This window comes from Cygnus atratus, chromosome 6, assembly GCF_013377495.2.
Source record: "Cygnus atratus isolate AKBS03 ecotype Queensland, Australia chromosome 6, CAtr_DNAZoo_HiC_assembly, whole genome shotgun sequence".
Taxonomy (NCBI): domain Eukaryota; kingdom Metazoa; phylum Chordata; class Aves; order Anseriformes; family Anatidae; genus Cygnus; species Cygnus atratus.
In genome coordinates this window covers 13,584,590-13,605,123 of record NC_066367.1, presented here as the reverse complement: position 1 = coordinate 13,605,123, position 20,534 = coordinate 13,584,590, and the positions used below count along the sequence as shown (strand labels likewise).

The following is a 20,534-nucleotide window of genomic DNA, read 5'->3' as shown; positions in this document are numbered from 1 at the left end:
CTATTTATTTGCTATCTCAGGCTTTCAGGCCTTAACTTCCTGACTTCATTCCAGGATACAGATGTCTCATTCTCTGCCTGCCCTCTTCTCCCCTTTCAGATACCATTTTCCTATACAAGAGCCTAAATCCAAAGCTCACTGAAATGCTTCCATTGACATCCAGAGGCCTTGGCTGAGTCTGGATGAGGCCGGGGCACCAAGTTTCACGTAGCATCAAGTTATTCCCTCTTCTCTGTCTGGTATTTGAGCAGGGCACAGATCTCTTTCCATCTTTGCTTCCCTCCACAAAGTGCCTTGATGTTTTTTTTATGAACATGCCACTTCAAATCTATCACATCACACAATCTGAAAATAGGTAGAATGATACTGTAGTAGTGGCCTTTATTGTTCATTAGTGAATCAGCAGCCTAGCATACTGTGGCTTTAAATGAGCTATAAAAACTGGTTATTTTCGATGATGATTCCCTTGATTTGAACGTACTAGAGCATAGATAATTGTTTGATTGATTCATTATGTAAAAGATTTGTTTCAAGGTAGAGGGTATTTTTATTTAATTTACAAAAAAAAAAATCAAGCCAAATTGAGACACTGTCTTTAGGGATGTCTGGAGTCTTTGCCAGGTTCTTACCAGGTTCAGATAGGGAGGTGCAACTTCTCTTTTTCTCTCTAATGGCATACAGTAGCCTTACAGGGTGGCACAGGAATAGGTACCTGGGGGTACCTCTCTGACTGTGATGGTGTTCATCATAATCTAAGCTGAAGCTGCTGGTGGCATTGTGACTTACACATATGACTCTACTGCACATGGTAGTCTTTGCTACATGATGTGTGTATATGTTTAAAGGAAATAAAAGCCTATAGCTGGTGGTGCTTTCTGGAGCCTCTCTTTATCTCAATACTGGCTTGCCTCTGTCTTCCAGTTGTTGTGTTGTCAACTTCGTAAGGTATCACTGATTTCCAGCTATTGGCATCAGGTTCTCATTGCTATGGGAGACAGTGTTTTGGTGCGTCCTTAGAGCCTGTTTTTCTGTCCTCTGCTTTGTGCTCCTTCCTCCAGCTTCATCATCCTGACATCTTCTGTTCTAGGGACATGACTAAGCTGATAGAAGTGTGTTTCCACAGGCTGTGATTGCTCTCTCTAGAAGGTTGCTGTGCTCCAAGAACTTTGCTGTTGCAAATTTTATCTTGTCATCTGGCATGCAGTATGGTGTGCAGATGGCACAGAAGAAATTTGTTTAGAAGTTGCATATCTCCTGTATTACAAGTGTTGGGGGCATGCATAGATCTGGGATATTGGGGATCGCACCAGTTCCTAAAGATCAAAAGATGCTGCATGCCCAGGGACCACACTGATATGTCCTGCTGGATGCATGATGCTGTCTCAGACAGACGCACATGGAAAAAAAATCACACAGGTCTGATGGCATCATGTTATCTTCCCTCTTTGCTGGCATTGCCAGGGGCAGTGCTGCTAGAGAAGAAAGCAAAGAAAAGAACAGTTGCCAGGCCAAGAGAGGAGTAGGACACAGCTGCTGTTGTTGGATAGGAGAGTGTGCAGAAGAATCTTCAAGGAGGAGAAAGGAGGGGAGCAGTGGGGGCAAAGCCGCGTTACAGTGATGTATTTGGTAGCAGCGGCATGTGTGTCTCGTACACTCACAGCTATTCTGCAGGGCGTGTTGAAGGGGTGGTTGAGGAGCCAAGCAGACTCACAGCTGTGTCTCACCTCTCTCGAATCTGCTTCTGCCACCAGAATCTGGTGTGCTAAACCCTCCTAATCTGAACAAGTAAACAGCCTGTCCCAGGCTGCCATCTCAGAGAATGGCGAGGATTTTGTAAATAAAGGAAACAATTGAATGATAAGTTCACACTTCAGCACACTGCTTAACAACCTGATAACAGTTAATTACATACAGTATTTTTAAATGCAGCAACAGGGAGATAACTCATGCAGAGATGGAGCACAGGCACTTGGGCCTCACAACTGAAGGTTAACCTCTTACTACCCAAGTCCCTAAAGAGGCCGGTGACCTGTATCTCCCAAATCTCCCCAGCTTTGAATGTTTACTGGCCAGAAGGGAATGAGGGACATCCACATAGCATTTCCTCAGCCACAGGTGATTGCAGAAGGCAGAGCTGGAGGAAGTTGTGCGCAGCCCACGCAACTTGTAGGGCCCCACTTGGAAAGAGCAACCTGTGTCCTGATGAGCAGGGCATGCAGGGTGCTAAAACAAGGGATGTCTCCACCATGGGCAGCAGGTAGAGTATGTCCCGTCAGCAGTCGCTGCGCTTGCTGCAGCTGCACTGATGTTAGTGTAACAGTAGAAGCTCTTAAGGAAGAAGCCAGCATAAACACAGCTGGAAGGGGCTGCAGTCGCAGGGCGCTTGCGGCCGTCTTCATGTCTCAGCAGCTGCAGGCAGTGCTACTGCTCTCTGGGCACCGGGTGGGACGTTTCCGTCTCTCCCAGCCCTGTGGGATTCAGGGGTTTGACCCTTGTTATTTAAAGCTCAACTTCAGGACGTATGCTGTCAGAGCGCCTGCAAAGTTTGTGACTTAATACAAGTCTAATTAACTGATTTGCTTATCCAAATGTGGAGATTTACACACTTTTGTAGAGGCAGCTGTAAAGTTATAACTTCAGCTGTTTATCATGCCCTGAGCCTTTAAATCTCAATTATTAAAGGTGGTGTTTAATGGCTGGCTGGAAAAGGGGTGGTTACCAGAGTGTTAATGGAGTGCTGCAAGCCAGGAAATCTATAATCTAATGCCTGTATAGAAATGAATGGCTCTAACAAAAGAAAATGTAAGGGAGGGGGGCTGGGGGATGGGGAGGCTCTATTTACAGGCTACTTGTGCTGTTTAGGAGCAAATCAATACATGAGCAGTAGAGGAACAGTGGGGATTGAAATACTGCCTGAAGAAACCAATAAGAGCTGCTTGTTTTTAAGGTCCCCCTCTCCCCCTCAAAAGCAGGATCTTTCTTCTTGGATGTTGAGCCTTGCCTTTACTGCGAAGGGGAGAGAAGGGAATGACACTTCCCAGGGAGTTTAACAGAATGTCTGGACCTAGAAACAAAATGAAACGGAGGGAAAAATAACCAGCTACAGTCAGTTTCAAAAATCATTTTCCTTTTTTATTGAAGCATGATTTTACTACCCAGTTTGTGCCATTGGAGGCAGAATTGACAGCCATGCTTCATCATGGCAACGGGAGAAAACGCTGCAAGGAATGCTTTAATTTAAATGAGAGATGCTTTTTTTTAAAAAAAAAAAAGGAAAGAAAAGAAAGAAAGAAAGCCTGAAAGCTTGGTAATAACATTAATAACCAGTTCTTCTGGGTTTTTACTAGCCCACTAAAGATCAGACAGCGTGTTAAGATCCCAGCGGCTGAACAGTAAAGACCCAGGCCCAGGCTATTATTTCTTAGGAAGATTTTTTTAATGACTTCTGTTATTTGTTGAAAAATCATTTTAACAGCACAGCTGAATAATCACCGTGCTTTAAATTCATTCTGTGTGAAAAATGAGAACAGGATAGAATTTGGTTTTACGTCCCTTTGAAAGCGCTGTATGAAAATGGCACAGATAGGAGTAGGCAGTGAATGGATAGGCTAATGGAGGAGGCTTCCCAGGCCTTCTTTCTGAAGTGGAATTTGGACTGTGGCAACAGAATTTCTTTTAAATCAAATGAAAATCTCCCAAACCACCACATGACCTTTAATTTTTACCCTGGTAGCCTCCAAAAAAAGCATAGATCTGCAGTAGAGCTTAGGGTGAGGTGAAGACATCTGGATTTTTTGTGTTTCTGGCTCTTGTGCTGCTGCACAGGGCCGGCGGTGGGATCTCACCTGTCTGTGCCTCTCTCCCTGCCCATTGGATGTCTGCTTTTTGGGACAGTAGCTGGCTCTTCTCGGGGCAGGGTTAGCAAGGTCCCTGCATCCATTGGAGTTACTGCACAGTACTGTGGTACAAATATTCCATGAGAGAGACTTCACTTGAGCATCTCACCCAGGTGATGACAGTTCTGCACTTGTCACTTCCCTATATCAGTTTGTCTGCTTTGAAAGTCAAAATTCAGCTGAGAAACCTAAAGCATTTGCTTCTTTTGCTGGCTTCAGCCCTTTGAAAAGCTCTCTGTCCTCCAGTGCCGCTTGGCCTGCATCATCTTAGAAATGTGACACAAGAGACCAAAGGCCAAGAACACTTTTAGTTTATAGCAAGAGCTTTTGGCCTCTGCTGATCTGCAAAACAAAAGACCAAAGGGACCTTAAAATCTCATCCAGGTCTCTCCCCGACAGAGCGCAGGGGTTCCTGAGCAACAAGCGTGATTGCTTAGCATTGAGAGTAGGTTACCAATGCCAAGAGGTTAATGACTCGCACGGTATTATGTTGTGTTGAATAATGAGTAACATATGAAATGACACATGTTGTAATGACTCGCTACTTAAAGTACCAATCTGCTTAAGACCCCTTTAAGCTTGAAGAGATCACAGAATAGCGATGTCTTGTTCAATAGGTGCTGCTTTATTTTATGCCTCCTGGTAGGGGAGATGTGCCATGCCTGAGAGCATACAAACAAAACAAGTGGTGAATTGAGTAGGAAGGATTATTGGACTAGTTGTTTTGAATGCTCATTGAGCATTTATAGAGCACCAGCTAACATATTTGGGGCTTGTTGCTGTTGATTTGAGTTTTTTAATCCTGATTATCACAGTTCCTATATTTGTAGGTTGGATTTAGGGAAGGAAAGAAAAGGGAGCTTTGCCTGCAGGATAGGATTATCAGAAGCTGATCTGAGATCTTCTGTGGAAAATAAACTAATGCTGGAGCACAGGAGCAACACTAAGTGTTCCATGGCTTCGTTGGTGATGGGAGGCGGTTTAATTAATTGGCAGCCTAAACTGTGATGTTAACCAATCTTTGACATAGTCTGGTCCCTTAGGGTTTTAGAATAATTACTTGTGTACAGAATAAGCTGTTGGTACTACCATAAGAAATCTTAGTAATCTTGTAGTAAAGTTTAAAACCTGTCAGACTACTGTTTCCCTTTCTTACAGTTGCTTCTGCAGTCTACTTGTCTGCATGGCAAGTTGGAATCTGATGAAACTTTACACTTGGCCCCAGATGTAAAGATGAGTGGGACATCTGAATAGCTCCAATCACTAGTAGCTGCCCAGGTAGCTGCTGCGCCCAGCAGCTCTCAGAATTTGTCCCTCTGCAAATAAAAAAGACTGTTCTCTGGTCACTTTAAGGGTAGACTTCAAGTGGAGTAATATAAACTGTACAGTTGCATTCCAGGACTGTGGTGCTTTTGCTGTTTGTTTCTAAATATTCAAAGCCATAGTATTGTAGAGAAAGAAAAACTGCACACGTAACCTCTTATGTTCAGGCCAGTCAAGACCGCTGCTAAACTTTGCAAAACTGTGCGCAAGGGTAGGGAATCTGGCCTGCATCTCATCGGAAATGTACTCTTGCTTGAATATCAAACAAACTCGTATGGCTCCCTCCTTCTCCAAATCCAAAACAAATACAAGTTCTTCAAAAAGGAGAGAGATTTTTCTGCTTTTTTTTCCACCAGTAATGCAGGTTGTGAAATGATCATTATTTTTATGGGACTGCAAAGCCTATAGAAGTCAAAGCTATGTAATATACATTGCAGAGTGTTCTGCTAATCCCGTCCAACCGCAGTCGTGCCTGGCCCAGGGAAGAGGGTCTGGTAACTGGAAACCTGACACTGAAGGAATTCCAAACACAGTCCTCAAACTAAAAACAGCTCTCTCCACATGGCATGTGCTACATGAGAGCCAGGGATTGTATTCGTTTATGTTATCTGATTTTTTAGCCTTGCGTTGTTGATAAAAGAACAGGAGAAGAAAGCACCTCCACCAGCTCAGCCCATAAATAATCTGTGTGTGGTGTGTTTGGGGTTAGTATGACATTGCTAGACATCTGCCTTCTACTGAGAGGTACAAGCCTCTCGCAGACAGGAGCCACAGAGCACTTCATTGCGTTGCAGATTCCTCCCAGCATTAAGATACCAAATTTGATTTCCTGTGTTTTTTTAAATGCAAACCCTATCATTGGCTATGGGAAGTATTGGTCTGAAACAGCAAAGAATATTTGTTACAGGAGTATATCACCAATTAAGATGTAGAGACAGACTTTAATGAAGCTCAGTCATGCAGTCATTTTTTTTTGCAACCTGCAGTATTTTTTTGTATTTTTTAATGAACATTGAATATTAAGCAACAGAATTTCTTATTGCCACAGACTACAAACAGCACTGCAATGTCTTTAACACTGTATCTGGAGAGAGAGGGACTACGTGGTCTTTTCAGTCAGTTGTTTTTAGTGTACATTGAGAACAGCTTTATAAAGACACAGTAATGTATTTGATACTGTAAGATTGTTTATTTGCATAATTTAATTCTTACATCTGCTCCTTTTTTCTTTAAAAGTAGATCCTCTTGGCTGAGAACAAACAGCTCGCAATCACAATGCGTACAATAAAGTTCTTCGGTGAGAATCTGGACACAGATAGGACCTTGTTGCTTTCTCCTGTTCTTTAATCACAGCCTGAGCTGCCTGATGCCATCACCCAGAGTCTCTCTATGTCTTGCTTAGACATGAAAGAGATTGCAGCCAAATGTGGGCTTTCCGTTTGCCACTTAGTCTGTGGCTGTCTTTGAAGTTTATTTCAAGAAGTACTCCCTGACAAAGTAAGAAGGCAGTTTTTCATGTGAAATTATATCCCTTGCAAAATATTCCTGCAGCAGCTAGAAGGAGGCAGTGATGTAAGAAGGGAGCATTCCCTTCCTTGCTTTTTACCAGGTATTAAGAATGTGACCTCTGTGATTCTCCCCATAGAACAGAGGCAAGAAAAACTCTTCTGTCATGATGAAATCCAAACCCCCAACATGATGGGGCACAGCATGAACAGCCAGATCGTCTTTTTGCTTTCCTTTGCTTTGAGATAACCCGAACATGTGTCTTTGCAGCTTACGTTAAAGGTGACCTGCAAATGGGGGTTAACAATGAAACACAGTAAACCTGAAATGAAATGTGCTTTTTTTTTCCTTTTTTTTTTTTTTTTTTTTTTTTAACATTAGGTATTTAGGCCAGTGTGACAGGTACGCTCTACCCTGTGAGACTCTGACTTCAATGACTAAATATTATTTTGGCTAAAAGAAGCCCTTCTTATGTATCCTGAATCCTTTAGTTCTGTTTTAAATAATTCCAGAAGCTTTCAAAAATTCTGCAGCAAAGCCAGAATATATTAGGTCTTACATGCTTTGTGCTTGAAAGGTAAATAAAGTAGAGATAGAAAAACAAACTAAACTATTTCAGGCTTTACTTGTCATAGAGAAAAAAAACGTGTACTGTTAATTGAATGTCAATTACCTGCTTTAACTGCTTTACAAACAGGTTACCTGCTTTACTTAGACAAAGCTCCTTTTTGCTCTTAAAGCTCAAAATTAATCGCAGTTCTTACCCAGTCAGTCATGTAGAAGATAAACCAATAGAGCTGCTAACCAGCATGTGAAGCTATATGGCCAAACATGTCTGCAGCTACCTCTGTGTGATCTATGGGTCTGCTTCAGGGGAAGGTGAGATTTCTCTTCCTTGTGATAAAATGAACATTTTAAGGGACACCTTGCATGTGACATTCTTGAGGGATGCATTTTCACATTACCCCACTAGCTTTGCCTTTTCTTGAAGATGGTGCTTCTGCCTGCTTGCCTTCCACTGCTTCCTCAGTCAGCAGCCTCTGCTGTTAGCTAGACACACATCACTGATGGATCTTCCACTGGAAGCCAACAGAACTGAACTGTCAGCAAAAACACTTTTTGAGCTCTGAGTTCAGTTCCTTCCCAGGATGTTGTGTCAACTTCCCCACCTTCTGCCTGCCATTAATTTCACTGGGCCCACAGGTCAAACAACTGACCAAAAATCTGGAAAACAGCTGACGGTCAGAGCAGCTCCTACGCAGCATGTCCTCTCAAAGGGCACACTCCTGGCCTGGTCCTTTTGAGTGGCTGGACCTGCTTGACCCAATTTGTGGATTTTTGATCAGTCCCCCGGGTCACTGATTTTCCACTTGAGGTTATTGGTTTGACCCCCCCAAACCATGGGTCACTTGGGAGGTGTGATATGGCCCCGTGAACTCTGAACTCATCAGGAGCCTACAAAAACATCAACGAAGGGGAGAAGAATTTCATTAGGGCCTCCTCAGAGGTGGCAGTGTCTGCGGAGGGGAAAGGCAGGGGTTGTTTTGCTTCTTGCAGAAATAAGCATAGCAGCTACAAGGGGCTGCCAAGTAGAAAGTGTTTGGTTTGAGTTGTTACGGCAATTTCTTTAAGGGTAAACAACAGCATATACTTTTACACCTTAAGCTATCAAGTGAAAATACTGTTTTTCCAGAGGAACCCTGCTTTTGCTGCCTGGAACAGCCCCCAGTCTCCCAGACTTACTCCTAATGGTAACAGCATTCCTATAGTCAGAGCATGGCATCTAGAGATGGTTTTTCTACCTCAAAAAGCTTGACTTTCTGAGGGCTAATTTGAAGCACTTGGGGATGAAAGGGCTGTTTTCTCCTGTATTCAAAGACATGCCAAATGGAGGTTCATGTCAGAGACTCCCCAGGCTGGTCGTTCGCACTGTGAGCAGCTCCCAGAGAGCAGATTTCACCGAGCATGGCTAGTAGGTGGGGAGGAATTAATCTTTAGGAAATAAATCAGCTTCTACATGCAGTGTTGGTCATAAAAGGGAAGAAAAGTGTCATCCTTTGTGGATTTGCATGCATAAAATCCACTGCATCGCCAGGGGAAGTGAGCTGCAGAGGGTGGTACAGCCACGAGGATATTCTTCACGAAATTTCCCCTGGTCATGATGACTGGAGGCTGCCTTTTGGGCAGAGTTACCAGGGTTTACCCAGCTTTTGCTCATAAGAGAGTTCCAATAATCATTTATTAGATTACTGATTATGTTATTGCCAAGGCTGCCAAAAAAATTGGCATGACTTCCCATCTTCCTGGGAATTTCCTAAAGGATCCGTGTGAAGTGGATTCAAGCCTTGTCTCTCTGCACCACCTCTCCTCCAGCTGCTACCCCCCAACTCTGAGGAAGACACTCAAGAATGATAGCAGCTGTGGGTATTTCCCAGGTAAACTGGTTTGAAAGAGAGCAGCTTGCATATTTATTTAGTTTTTAAGAAAGATTTTGCCCCTCGTTCAGGTTCCTCTGCAGTCTGCCTACACAGGAAGAGGTGGTATAACTGTAAGTGAACCAATGGTGGATTTAGTTTTCTTGCTTAGGTAACAGCAATGAGGACTACGTGGCACAAGCTCAAGATGCTTGGGTGCATGCCTGAGGTCTCTGGCACATCTTTGCTGCACAATTCTAGGTGAGAGCTGCCTGAATGTGCTGCCTCTGCACAGTCACACTTCCACCCAGAACTGGACTGCCTGAGCTTTCCTGGAAGCAGCTCTGCCGGGAGCCAAGCGGGCTGGCTGGATAGCAAAGCGCATCCCTCTCTTCCTGCTGCGTCCAGACCCATCGTGTGAGCTGAGGGATGAGCTGTGCTGAAGGCTCGGGATTTGATGCTGGTGTCTCTGTCCTGTTCTCTGCAGTCATTTTGGTACCAATTAATTTTGATTTCGTTATTCTAGGGTCATTCAATTTTGTAGTTTGATCTCTGTCCAAAAGCTGCCTGGCTTCTTGGTGAATTCTGGATCTGTGTCCAAGCTCAGTCCCATTTTAATGTGATCCACAAGAATTTGGTTGATTACAGCTGCTGATGAGAACATCTTTTAAAATCTAATAGACAGGATCTCAAGTGTTACCCTTAATTAAAAGGCGATGGATGTAGGTTTGACATTTGTTCTTGTTGGTTTGCTGCTTGACACAAAGCAGTTCTTAACATCGCAGAAGCCTTTTTAGATTGGATGTGCATTTTTGTGCACAGAAGAATTAAAAGCTGTGTGTGATGGGACTGACTAGTGTACAAGTCTTCGTATAGAAATACGTGGAGCAACTGTTCGGCCTGCTGTGGAAATAAGGCTTCGTTGCAAGGCATAGGTGTGTGAGCAGAGATAGCAGTTGTCTCAACACATGCGGTTAGGAGTCCTTTCAGTATCTCAGAGGGTGGCTTCAGGCCCTTCAGCACTTTGTCTGGACTGTCTCACAAGGAGAAAGAGGGGGGAAAAAAAGCCAAGAGTGCCTGTCTTTTATAATGTTCTGTTTTTAAAGCAAAAAGTCTCTGGGGAGCATGGGGTCCTAAAAGTCCAGGGCCTGGAATTCTTCCTTTTGCTCTTTCCATTTTAAACAGGAAACATTTGCACTAAGTTATTCCAGGGGGAGAATTGTAGGTTCATTTCAAGGCAGATAATGTTTGTTCATTGCCTATGTCCATGATTTACCCCATGGGCTTAAACGAGTGCAGCAGAAAACCACATGTTTTGTTTTACTTCATGCAAAACAAGTTCCAGTGGAGTCTGGGAGTCCAGATTAAGAAAGGGGAGGCAAGCTTGTAAAATCTGTGTGAACAAAAGAGAGGCATTGATGAATTGTGAACACCTGATCTGCTGTACCAGAATGATGACTTTTTTTAATAAATCTATGGAAAGGCTATTTAAACAGTTGATGAGTTTAGTCCCAAACCCACAGAGCAGGTGTAATTGATTTATATTTTCGGCCCCTGTTTTGGGTCAAAGCCCTGCCTTCTTCCTTCAGCTCACACTTGGAGAGGAGCTTCCTGTTCAGTCAATGGGAGGTTTTGCCAAAGTGCAAAGGCATTTGCAATCAGACTGGCAAAAACTCCTAATTGAGTTGAACTTTTGTGGGTACTCTGGCGACATGTCTGTGAGAACAATTATTTTTGCCATTTTGAAAGTATCACAAGTTAAGCTATACTAGGGAAAATACCAGTCCTTCATTAGTGCAAATCATGGAATTAAGATGCAGAAAGCTACAGAGAGGGCTCGGTGGCACATCCTCAGGGATGACATGTTCACATGTTGCTTTTCACGTGAACTAGAGCTTGTCAGATCCATACTGATGCAGATAAGTTACAGACAGGTTACAGAGCTTTTGTAATATCAAGCCTTCCAGATCACAGGAGTTTTTTTTTTGAAACCCCATTGGCAGCTCGCCCATTGCACACAGGTATAGTAGTCTGACATCCCTTGTGTTTCTTCCAGGAGTTCCAGTTTTTCCAACTATAGTGTTTGGAAAGCTTTACGGTCTGACATGTTAGGAGAAAAAATAGTGGGAAATGGCTTGGAAAGCGTGAATATTTGCGCATGTAAAGCTTATGGGATTTGCAGACTTGCAGACCCAACTCATCTGTTTATCCTCAGGCCAGATAAGATTCAGTCAAACATGCATTGTTTAAAGGAGCTTTGTTTCCATTATGGCAAATGGATCACAGGAGGCTGAGTTTGGGAGCTGAAGGGCTCCAGTGCTCCCCCATTGTAAAAGGGCCGTGATGTGTGCTGGACCCTTCTTCCAGTGTCCTGGGTGTTGCAGACTTCTGTAGCTTGCAGGTGGGAGGGTTGTTATCCTTCAGGAGTTCTTTTGACTCATCTGGACCTGTCATGGTTGAGGTGGCATTTCCTTTCCCAAAGTACACATAGACTCCGAGAACAATAATGTGCCACTAGGCTTGTAGACTGCCTTTTTATGTGCTTTATTGTGTTTTTCCTCCTCAGGCGTGGACCTGCAGAACCACTGGAATATTTAACAGGACCACGAGTAATATACAAAGAGAGAGATCTTTCCTACTACCAAGGAGGACAGCCTGCTGTCCACCCGTCTAAGGGGAACTACATCCGCGCACCAGACACGAGAGTGGCAGAATTGAGGTACCCCCAGTACTACCCAGCCCAGCCCATTGCAAACCAGCATAAAGGACCCCTCCGGCAGGATGTGCCACCTTCCCCTCCTCAGCCCCACCGTGCACCAGCTTATAATGAAATTGTCCGACACCGTGGGACCAGTCCAGACCAGTACCAGTACAGGCAACAGGATCCCAGGCAGAAGAACCCCATGACAGCAGCTGTATAGCCACGCACTGGACTTGCCAGCACAGCCCAGGAGGACTCCCGTTGGACATGGGCCTTTTAGAGTTGTTCCACGCGTGGCTGCCTGTAAGAACAGCATTAGACCTGGAGTCATTTGTACTGAGCTGGGCTCAGCATAGGTGCTTTCTAACAGGCGAACTAAAGCCGCGGGAGGTACGATGTGTTTTGAGTACGTGAGGTACCAGACAGTTGAGTATTTTTTAATTCCTTTTTAAAAATAGAAAGTGGCTGCTGGAAATGAAGCGCAACACTTATTACACCTCAGGGCTATTTACCAAATCTGGTTGCACCTATACAGTGCACAGCTGCCTGTATGAGGGCAGCGGTGTCACCGGAGTTTACTTCAGAGCACTGTTGCAGAGCCTTTAAGTGAGAACACAGCATGCAGTGCAGACTTCTTGCGGAGCTGGGGATCTTGTGTAATCAATCAGCTGACCAGGGACCTCGTGGAGTTAGCGGCCATGTTCCAGACTTGTTCAGACCAGCAGCTCTGTGTGTTAAGGATGCTGCAGTTCCAGATTTGTAATCTGGCCTGTCTTCCTCTTTCTATTTGATGGTGGCAGCAATTTATCTTGTAGCCTTCATTTTTCTGCAGTTTGCGTAGCAAGATTCTCCTCGTATTGCACCTGCTGCATTTGGAGTAAGGCAAAAAGTTTTATCCACCATGCTTGAGCAGGCTCGCAGAGGACAAGGCAGCCAGCCATCTGAGAGGTGTGTGTCTAGGTGCATGTGTGTCTGTGAACATTTCTTAGTTATACAACGTGCACTCTTTAAATGTAAACCCCAGAGATCAGATCCTCAGTTGTTCTCAGCAAGTGTCACTCTCGGGTTTTCAGTGGAGGTAGCCTGAAGTGGCTGTGGAGGTGACTGCGGGCATGGAGTCCATAACTCACATTAAGTTAACGTATCAGGTGCTGCTTTGGCTCAGGCAGGGCAGCCCAGTTCCCGGCGCACTCTGGCCAGGAAGACAGCCAAGCGCCTGCCAGCGGCGTGTGAGTCGATTGAGTGCCTGTGCCCTGCCCTCGCCAGCCTGCTGCCACGGGAAGGCACCTGTCAGAACAGGGCTGCCCACAGCCTCCGCAGAGAAGCTCAGCCTCAGGCGGTGCCACGTGCCAAACGACTCCAGTTTCTGCAGTCAGGGGTCAGCAGGGAGAGAGGCTTTTCGCAGCGAGAGGTGAGGAAAAAAATGAGGAAAGCAACAGGGAGAGCTTTGAAACCTTGGGGCCCCGGAGGAAGAAGAGGGAATAGCTGTAAGCGGTGGGTTATTTGCAAGAGTACATGGGAAGAGAGGAGGTAGGAGGTGGGTGAGTGGGGAGCTAGGGGCACACAATGCTGGGGCACCTGCCCGGCTCTTTGCCCCGTGCAGCCTGAGCTTGCTGTGCAGCCAGCCTGCCAGGAGGCCAGAAATACACGATGGCAGTTACAGAGACATAGCTACCTGGCCCAGCAGGGCTGGGGGCCCTCAGAGGTTTATCTCAAGGATGTTGTTGCAGGGAAACCATGCAGTCTTGCCACCTAGCAATATGAAGTTGCCAAGTGCCCTTAATTCCTCAACTTCTGTCTTTTGGGAGTGTTACTAAATAGTTTGGGCTCCTCTCCTCATCAGGGAGAGACTGTGACCAAGCCAAGGATTAAGTGCAAGGATTTCTTTGATGTCTTTTTGACACCTTTGGTATGCAACAGATTAAATCACATAGGTCACTTCTAGGTGTTAAATATTACAGGAAGATCTATCTTGCCAGGAGCGCATCCCTTTACTAGAAATCCCTGGGAAAAGGCCTCATTAGAGTAAGAGATCCGTAAGGCGCACGGCAGGGCGGGTTTGTGTGCTCCTGCTTTCCAGGGGCCACAGCCACAGCTAATGGTCGTGATGAGGGTGAGCATTTATCCCTGTCAGCCTGTTGCTTGTGTGCTGCCAGCGCCAGGAAGAGTCTGGGAGCATCTGCATCCGCCCTGCTGGCCCGTGGGCTCCTGCAGTTGCATTCACACTGCAGTTGCATTCACACTGACCTCTCCCCACCAGGCAGGCTGGAAGCAGGGGGAGAAGCAGCTTTGGGGTGGTGGGGAGGGGGGTGTCTCTGTGACTCAGATGCAGGGCTGGGCTCCCTGGGGCAGGGGCAGGCGAGCTCTAGATCCAGTCAGGAGGAAGCATTGGTGGGAGGGAGAGGAATGCAACCGATCATGAAGCAAGTATGTTTGGTTCTTGCTCCATTTCTTTCTGCCCTCTTCCCTAGAAATGTAGGAGGGAAAACCTCTGGAGGGAGAGGTTGGATGTAAAGCTGGGTGTCTCTCGGTACCCTCCATAAGTAAGGCACATTCCCCAAGGAAACTCTGCCTGTCGCATACGTGCTGTACACAGCCTTGTACTTCTCTGAAAGAGTTTAGATGCTGTAGGATACTCAGCCAGGACTTGGCAGCCACAGGGTAGATGCTGGTGTTATGAAGCCCTGCTGAAAGTGAAGCGAAAACAAATTAAAATACTTTCCTTTCCCTGCTTGAAATATAACCCCTGATACATTTGATCCCGCTGTAAAGAAACTAATATGTTTGCGACAGTGGCTTTATCAAGCCAGGCCACAATTAAGAACAGCTCTGAATATAAGCTACTGCCTTTATAAATCACTCTCAACTAACCCTTCAAATGGCATTGCAGCACAGTGAGCAGAACTTATTTACAGTATTTCAAGAGCCAGGGCCAAATAAAATCTGGATGGAAACAGCTCCTGGGTTATTTATGGCCTTTGAAGGACCTGCGCAATTGTCTCCCCGTAACCTGAATCTTCCCTTAACAGCTCCCCTTGACTGCATCAGCTCCGCTCAGTTGAGGCAGTCAGATCAAACCAACAACTTCTGAGCTGTTAATCTTACCCAACAGGTTATTAAATGATGCTTCAGCTGTTAGATCAGTACAGAGCTTCTTCCTTCTTCTGAAAAAAAATAAAATAGCTACAAGCATAATATATGGATGCATCCTACAGGTGAGGAGCTAAGGAGGAAGAGCAGGCTGTCCTAGCTGGGGGAACAAGACCAAAAAGTATCGCAGAGCATCTCCTCAATCTCTGGTGCCATTGTTCTGAGAGAAAATTGCCATTTGCTGGTTTAATATCTGATAGAGGTATGGTATTTTCAAAAGTATAATGTGTAACTACAGTATATATAGTCAGCTTCTCTGCAGTGTAAAATGTATGATTTTAGCACCATATTGTGGAAAAATATGTACCGTGCAGAATTCACGAGGTGCTACAACTGACGGTTGAAAATACACACTTGCAAAAATCCAAAAGAGCCGTTAAGTAACAAGTTGTTCTTTTCCCCATATGTCCATATGTTTGGGAAAATTATGAGTCTGAAATGCTCTTGACACGTAATTGCCTCGCACTCCCTCATCCAAAATGTGCCAGTCCAGCAGCACAGTTCCTGACGTAGGGGGTGTGAATGGAGGGCTGGGGCTTGCGGCAGGAGCGGCGTGCCATAAGTGTGCGTGTGAAGGGGAGTCAGGGCGAGGGGGAGAGGCACGCTCCTGCCTGAAGCTGGAAGCTTTGATTTCCTGAGCTGGTGTGTGCAGCCAGCAGCTCTGGCCCTGGCATGTGGCCAGCCGGGCCCAGCAGTTGAAAGATGAAGATATACGGGGAGGGCCTGCGGATTTTCTGAGTGACCACCCACTAGTGACCCGTGGTCTCAGCCTGGGAGCAGACATTACCACTGTGATATAATATAAGGCAGGAGTCTCTAGGCACCCCTTGAATGCATAAAGAAATAGCAATTGTCGTTTGTGGGGAAAAAGAGGAACTAAGCATTTTAATTTAAAAAAAAAAATGCTCCTGCCTTGAAGAATTGCGTGCAGCTCTGCATTCCGATTCACTCCAGCTTCCTGAACTACAAATAGCTTCACATGCTGCCTAATTTTTTTACAGATGAATTGTGCTACCTCCTCCTCCCAGCCATCACAGATTTGTTTATCAGAACGTTAGTGCTGTGAGTGAATCCCATCAAGTGCTCTGCCAGGGCCACATCCTGATGCTCTACTCTGAGCAGGGGCTGCTTTGCGCTTTCAAAATGCCCTACACCTGTGCTCTCTGCCACAGTTTTTCTGCAGTCTCTAAGCCTTAAGTGCAAAGTTGGAAGGACTCTTTACTGTCTGAATTTAAAAACACACTTTTTTAGACACTTCTGTATTATTTTGGCGGAGAGGAAGGTGTTTATGGTCCTGACAATACCTGTATGTTTAACCGAAACTGATTTCAGAATCATGTGTGATTGTTTTGGGGGAGAAATTCAACACACAATTTGAGAGTTTTTTTCTAGTACCACATCAAAGATTTAGATCTTTTGTTACATATGGCTATACAAATTTTACCTGTTTTATTTTGCAATAAAATAAAGGCTTTAAGACTATATATGATTATGTATTTTCATGTTGAGTCTTTCTCTGCTTTGTATCTACAAAGTCATCCTCACCTCTGGATGTGATTTGATGTTAGAAGACTGTGTGCGATCAGGCCGGATCAGAATTGGTAAGGTGACACCAACAGAACAAGCCGCAGCAGCTGTGTGCTGATTGTAGAAAAAAAAAAAAATCACCAAGCTTCACGTGATTCATCATTAAATCTGCATTGTCTTCAGTTGTAGAGACAGAGTCCTGATTTCGTAGCCCTGACTGAGAGGTGGAGAGAGAGAGAGAGTCCCTTGCCAACTCAACAAATTCAGCTTAGGCAACTGCATGTTCATTGCTAGAGTTCCCCAGGCAGCTTCATCTCAACATCCAGCTCTTGTTGTCAGTGAAGACCGAGCTGTTCTGCGGCCGTGTAGCCTGTACCAGGTCCAGCTAGCTGCAGCTGTATTTCAGCGAGATGGCTGCAGCACTATCTTCCCAGAGATTTAGGACTCCTTGAAAGTTTTACACAGGTACTTAACTTGAGGTACGTGGGTCATTTTGCTGAAGCTGATGGCACTACTTTTCACGCTCCAGATTATGCACAAGCGTAAATCTTGGTAGGATCAGATCTATGGGTTGCAGAGCATACTGAGATTCAGGCAAGGGTGTTATGTTTATGTTAGATGATGTAATATTCAAAATAGTACATATTTAAGTGAAAAGTCACTTAGAACGGGGAGAAAAAAAGAATGTAGCATTTATGAGATGCAAATTTTGCTGTGAAGAAAACGAAAGAATAAAGAACGAAGTGGAAGGATAGAAAAGTACAGAAGGTTTACAACACAAGATATGGGTGAGTTAAAATGAAGGTGTACTGCATTCCAAAACATTTTGAATGCGGATCTTGGCATTTATGGTAAAGACACTGTTCATGGGCAACTCTGAGTCCATTTTAGCCCATATTAAATTATAATTCATGTAGGCACCAGTTTTAAAACTTATAGAGTCGTGATTTGCACTCATTGCTAAAAACTGGACAGATAAAACACGGATGCCTGAGTTTCTCCTCCTGCTCAAGTGATACAAGTTATACAAAGTGGCAAAAGACAAACTGAGAGTGTATTAAAAGCTGAGAACTCAGTGATCAGAGTTTCATAAAGAGCTCCTTTGGGAGAGACAGGATTGCTCTGGGAATCAGGTAGAAGTGATCAAGGAAGAGTGGGAAATGATGGAGAGTCAACTGGAGCAAAGGAGAAGGGATAAGAAATTAGAATAGGGTGGAATGGGGGGCAGGGGAGGGGGCTGGGGAGAGGCACTATGTGATGGAGAGGAGAGAGGATTGTCCCTGACATGTGCAGTTCACATGCCAACAAGGAAAATGACATTTCCAATATGCTGACCATTGCTCCCCAGTTCCCACTTGGCACCCCAGGCTTGGGATACCGATCCACTAAGCCCATCAGGTCAGGAACTGTTCGCACCACAAAGCTGTCCCTGCCTTGGGGAAGAAACAAAGGGGCAAGAAGGAATTGTAAGGAAACTCATTAACCGGCCCAGGGAGAGAAAGACAACCCTTGCTGCCCCCTCCCCTAGGTTACATCTTGCTACCCAAATCTCCAGCCTGCCTCCCTTCACCTCCCTGGGTATCACTGCCACCACTGCATCCCCTTCTCTCCCAGATTCCCCCCTCTTCACAGATCCACTCTGAGCTCTCAAGTCCCCCCAGAGCCACGTTGACCTTCAAACACAACTTTTGCCTTCACTGCTGAGAAGCCTTGGGCCATCTGTGGATGTAGGTAACCAACACCAAGAGTTTTCCTGGCACCCGAAAGCGATACGGAGTCAAAGCATGTGGCCTCTGGAGCAGGCGTTCTCGTGCAGCATGGGCTGGGGCTGAGCCACTGTTACAGACAGGGACAAATTGCAGTCACTTTTGAATCAGCTGCTTTGTGGGTATAGATTGCAAGAAAGACACAGATTTTTATCTCCACGGTCATTTTGCTTGTCTAGAGTGAGCCTTTGACGTGTACGAAAGCTGTTCTATTGCTGGCCTGGCACAAAATTCCTGAACCGGTTTCAGGGACCAAAAAGGTGATTGTAGTCTTTAAAACAGAATTAATTCTCCAAATGTTCCCAAAATATGCCTGACAAACTAACCCAAGACAGACAAGTTGGCTGTGCTCACAGCAAAAAAAAAAAAAAAAGCTCAGTTCAGAGGAAACAGCCCTGCTTCGCTTTTCCAGAAGAATATCTGCATCTGAAAGAAAATAATTTATTGGGAAATATGTACAGTAGAGTAAAATTGCAAAATAAGATATTCAATGGGGATTCTATATAAAACTGTGCCCTTTGCTTCCAGCAGGTAATGAATAAAAATGATATAAAGAAGCAATGAACTTTCAATGTTTTATATTTAAAATACATTTTGTGAGGAAAACAATGTGCCATAGAAACAGGACTGAAAGGTTCTCCAAGATAATGCCAGCAACTGCAAGATGTTAGCAGCGTTGTCGTGTAAGTTTCAAGGTGTGGGTTTTTAATTTTCTCTTATGAATCACAGAAGCAGTCATGAAAGCTATCATTAAAATTCATTACAAGAAAAGTAAACTTACATTATAACCTACCCCATTCTTCTCCAAATTCTGGGTACTGGTTAGGAAGCACTGTCTGCTTCTCTGCCAAAACCTTACCTACGCAATGAGATTTAATCTCTAGGCTCTGTTAAATCTGAGTTTTCACACATCACATCCTTCAATCCAGAGTACAAAAAAATAAAAAATAAAGAAACCAATATTGCTAATCTAAATTGCAGCCTAGATTTTCAAACCAGCAAGCTATGATTTTAAGAGGCTTCATCTGCCATAATTTTTTCTAGGAGTGAAAAGAGAATAAAAAGTAGATCAAATATGAAGACAGCAGATTATAAGTAAATAAAAGTAAATAAAGCAGCCCTCATTCCTTCCCTTTCCCCTTCCTGCTAGGTATGTTGCTATACACATACGTACATGCATATATATTTAGGTATTGCTGCTTTTGATCTAAAAACCAGTTTGCTCCTCCAACATATTTCCAGCCATTCCCTCTCTCCAAAGGAAAGAGGAGTCAGGAGGAACAGCAGTATATGCACATGAGAAAAACTGGTGAAAACGATTCATGAGAGGATGGACGTACAGAACAGCCAGGACTGAGCCATACACAGCAAAGCGAGCAGGAGGTGTTCAAACAGAGCAACATTTCCACATGCTACGTGTCAGCCCAACACCTGCATCTCTGTAAGTGGCAGTTTGCAGAGGTGGGCTGGGTGTGCAGAGAGGTTCCTGCCCTGGCTGGGGCAGGGTGAGTGCTGTGGGGCAGGCACCAGGGCCTTGGCATGGTGGCAGTGTGTTCACTGGCCTGGCCAGGATGGGAAAGGTTGAAACCAAAGCATAAATGAGAGTCAATCCTGAAGCTGTTGTAAGGTTATGTTAAGCAGACTGACAGCCTGCTGGTTATTCAGTATGCAGAGGAAATCAAAGGTGCTCTTAGCATGTCCAGTTGCCAACTCTACATTCAAGTTTGGCCAAATAAGTCACAGCTACGAGAATATTAGGTTCAAGTAGGGTATCTGGGTCCATTAGGAGGCACGCATACTCTTAATCATGGAATGCGGCTCTCCTTGCTTCCCTCCTTGTTCCTCGCTTCCATCCCTTGCATGGAAGCAAGTTCCCTGTCATTTTCTTTATGGATAAGAAAAGGACACTGAGGCCTGAGTCCAATGTGCATTTAACCCAGTTATGCTGCCAGGCTCCCCTTCCTACCCCAACCCTACCTCCTAGCACTTGGTCCCACCCCATCCTCCACGCCTTTTCTCCTTCCCCAGCTGTAAGGGTTTTCATTGCTGTGAGAGGACAAAGATAACAGAGCTGCTATTGGGAAAAAAATCATTTTTCTTCACTGGGCTGTTTTTATCATGGGCTGTTTCCCAGCTCAGTCCCCCAAATTGCTTTAATAGCACAACAGAGTGGATAGAGCAGTGATGGGAACAAGGTTGGGAGGGTTAGGATGAGTTGGAAAGTGGTTAGGTTGTCGTTGCTACAAAACAG

General features: G+C 44.8%; 1 protein-coding gene across 1 annotated transcript in view; it reads left to right on the top strand.

The window, feature by feature from the left end:
- The window catches only part of PARD3B (par-3 family cell polarity regulator beta), a 401,848-nt gene extending 385,382 nt beyond the window's left edge, over positions 1-16,466 (top strand). Inside the window, exon 23 of the mRNA XM_035571245.2 lies at positions 11,706-16,466. Coding sequence (XP_035427138.1) covers positions 11,706-12,060 — 355 coding nt within the window. The 3' untranslated portion in view covers positions 12,061-16,466. The remainder of the gene's footprint in view (positions 1-11,705) is intronic.
- The last annotated feature ends 4,068 nt before the right edge of the window (positions 16,467-20,534 follow it).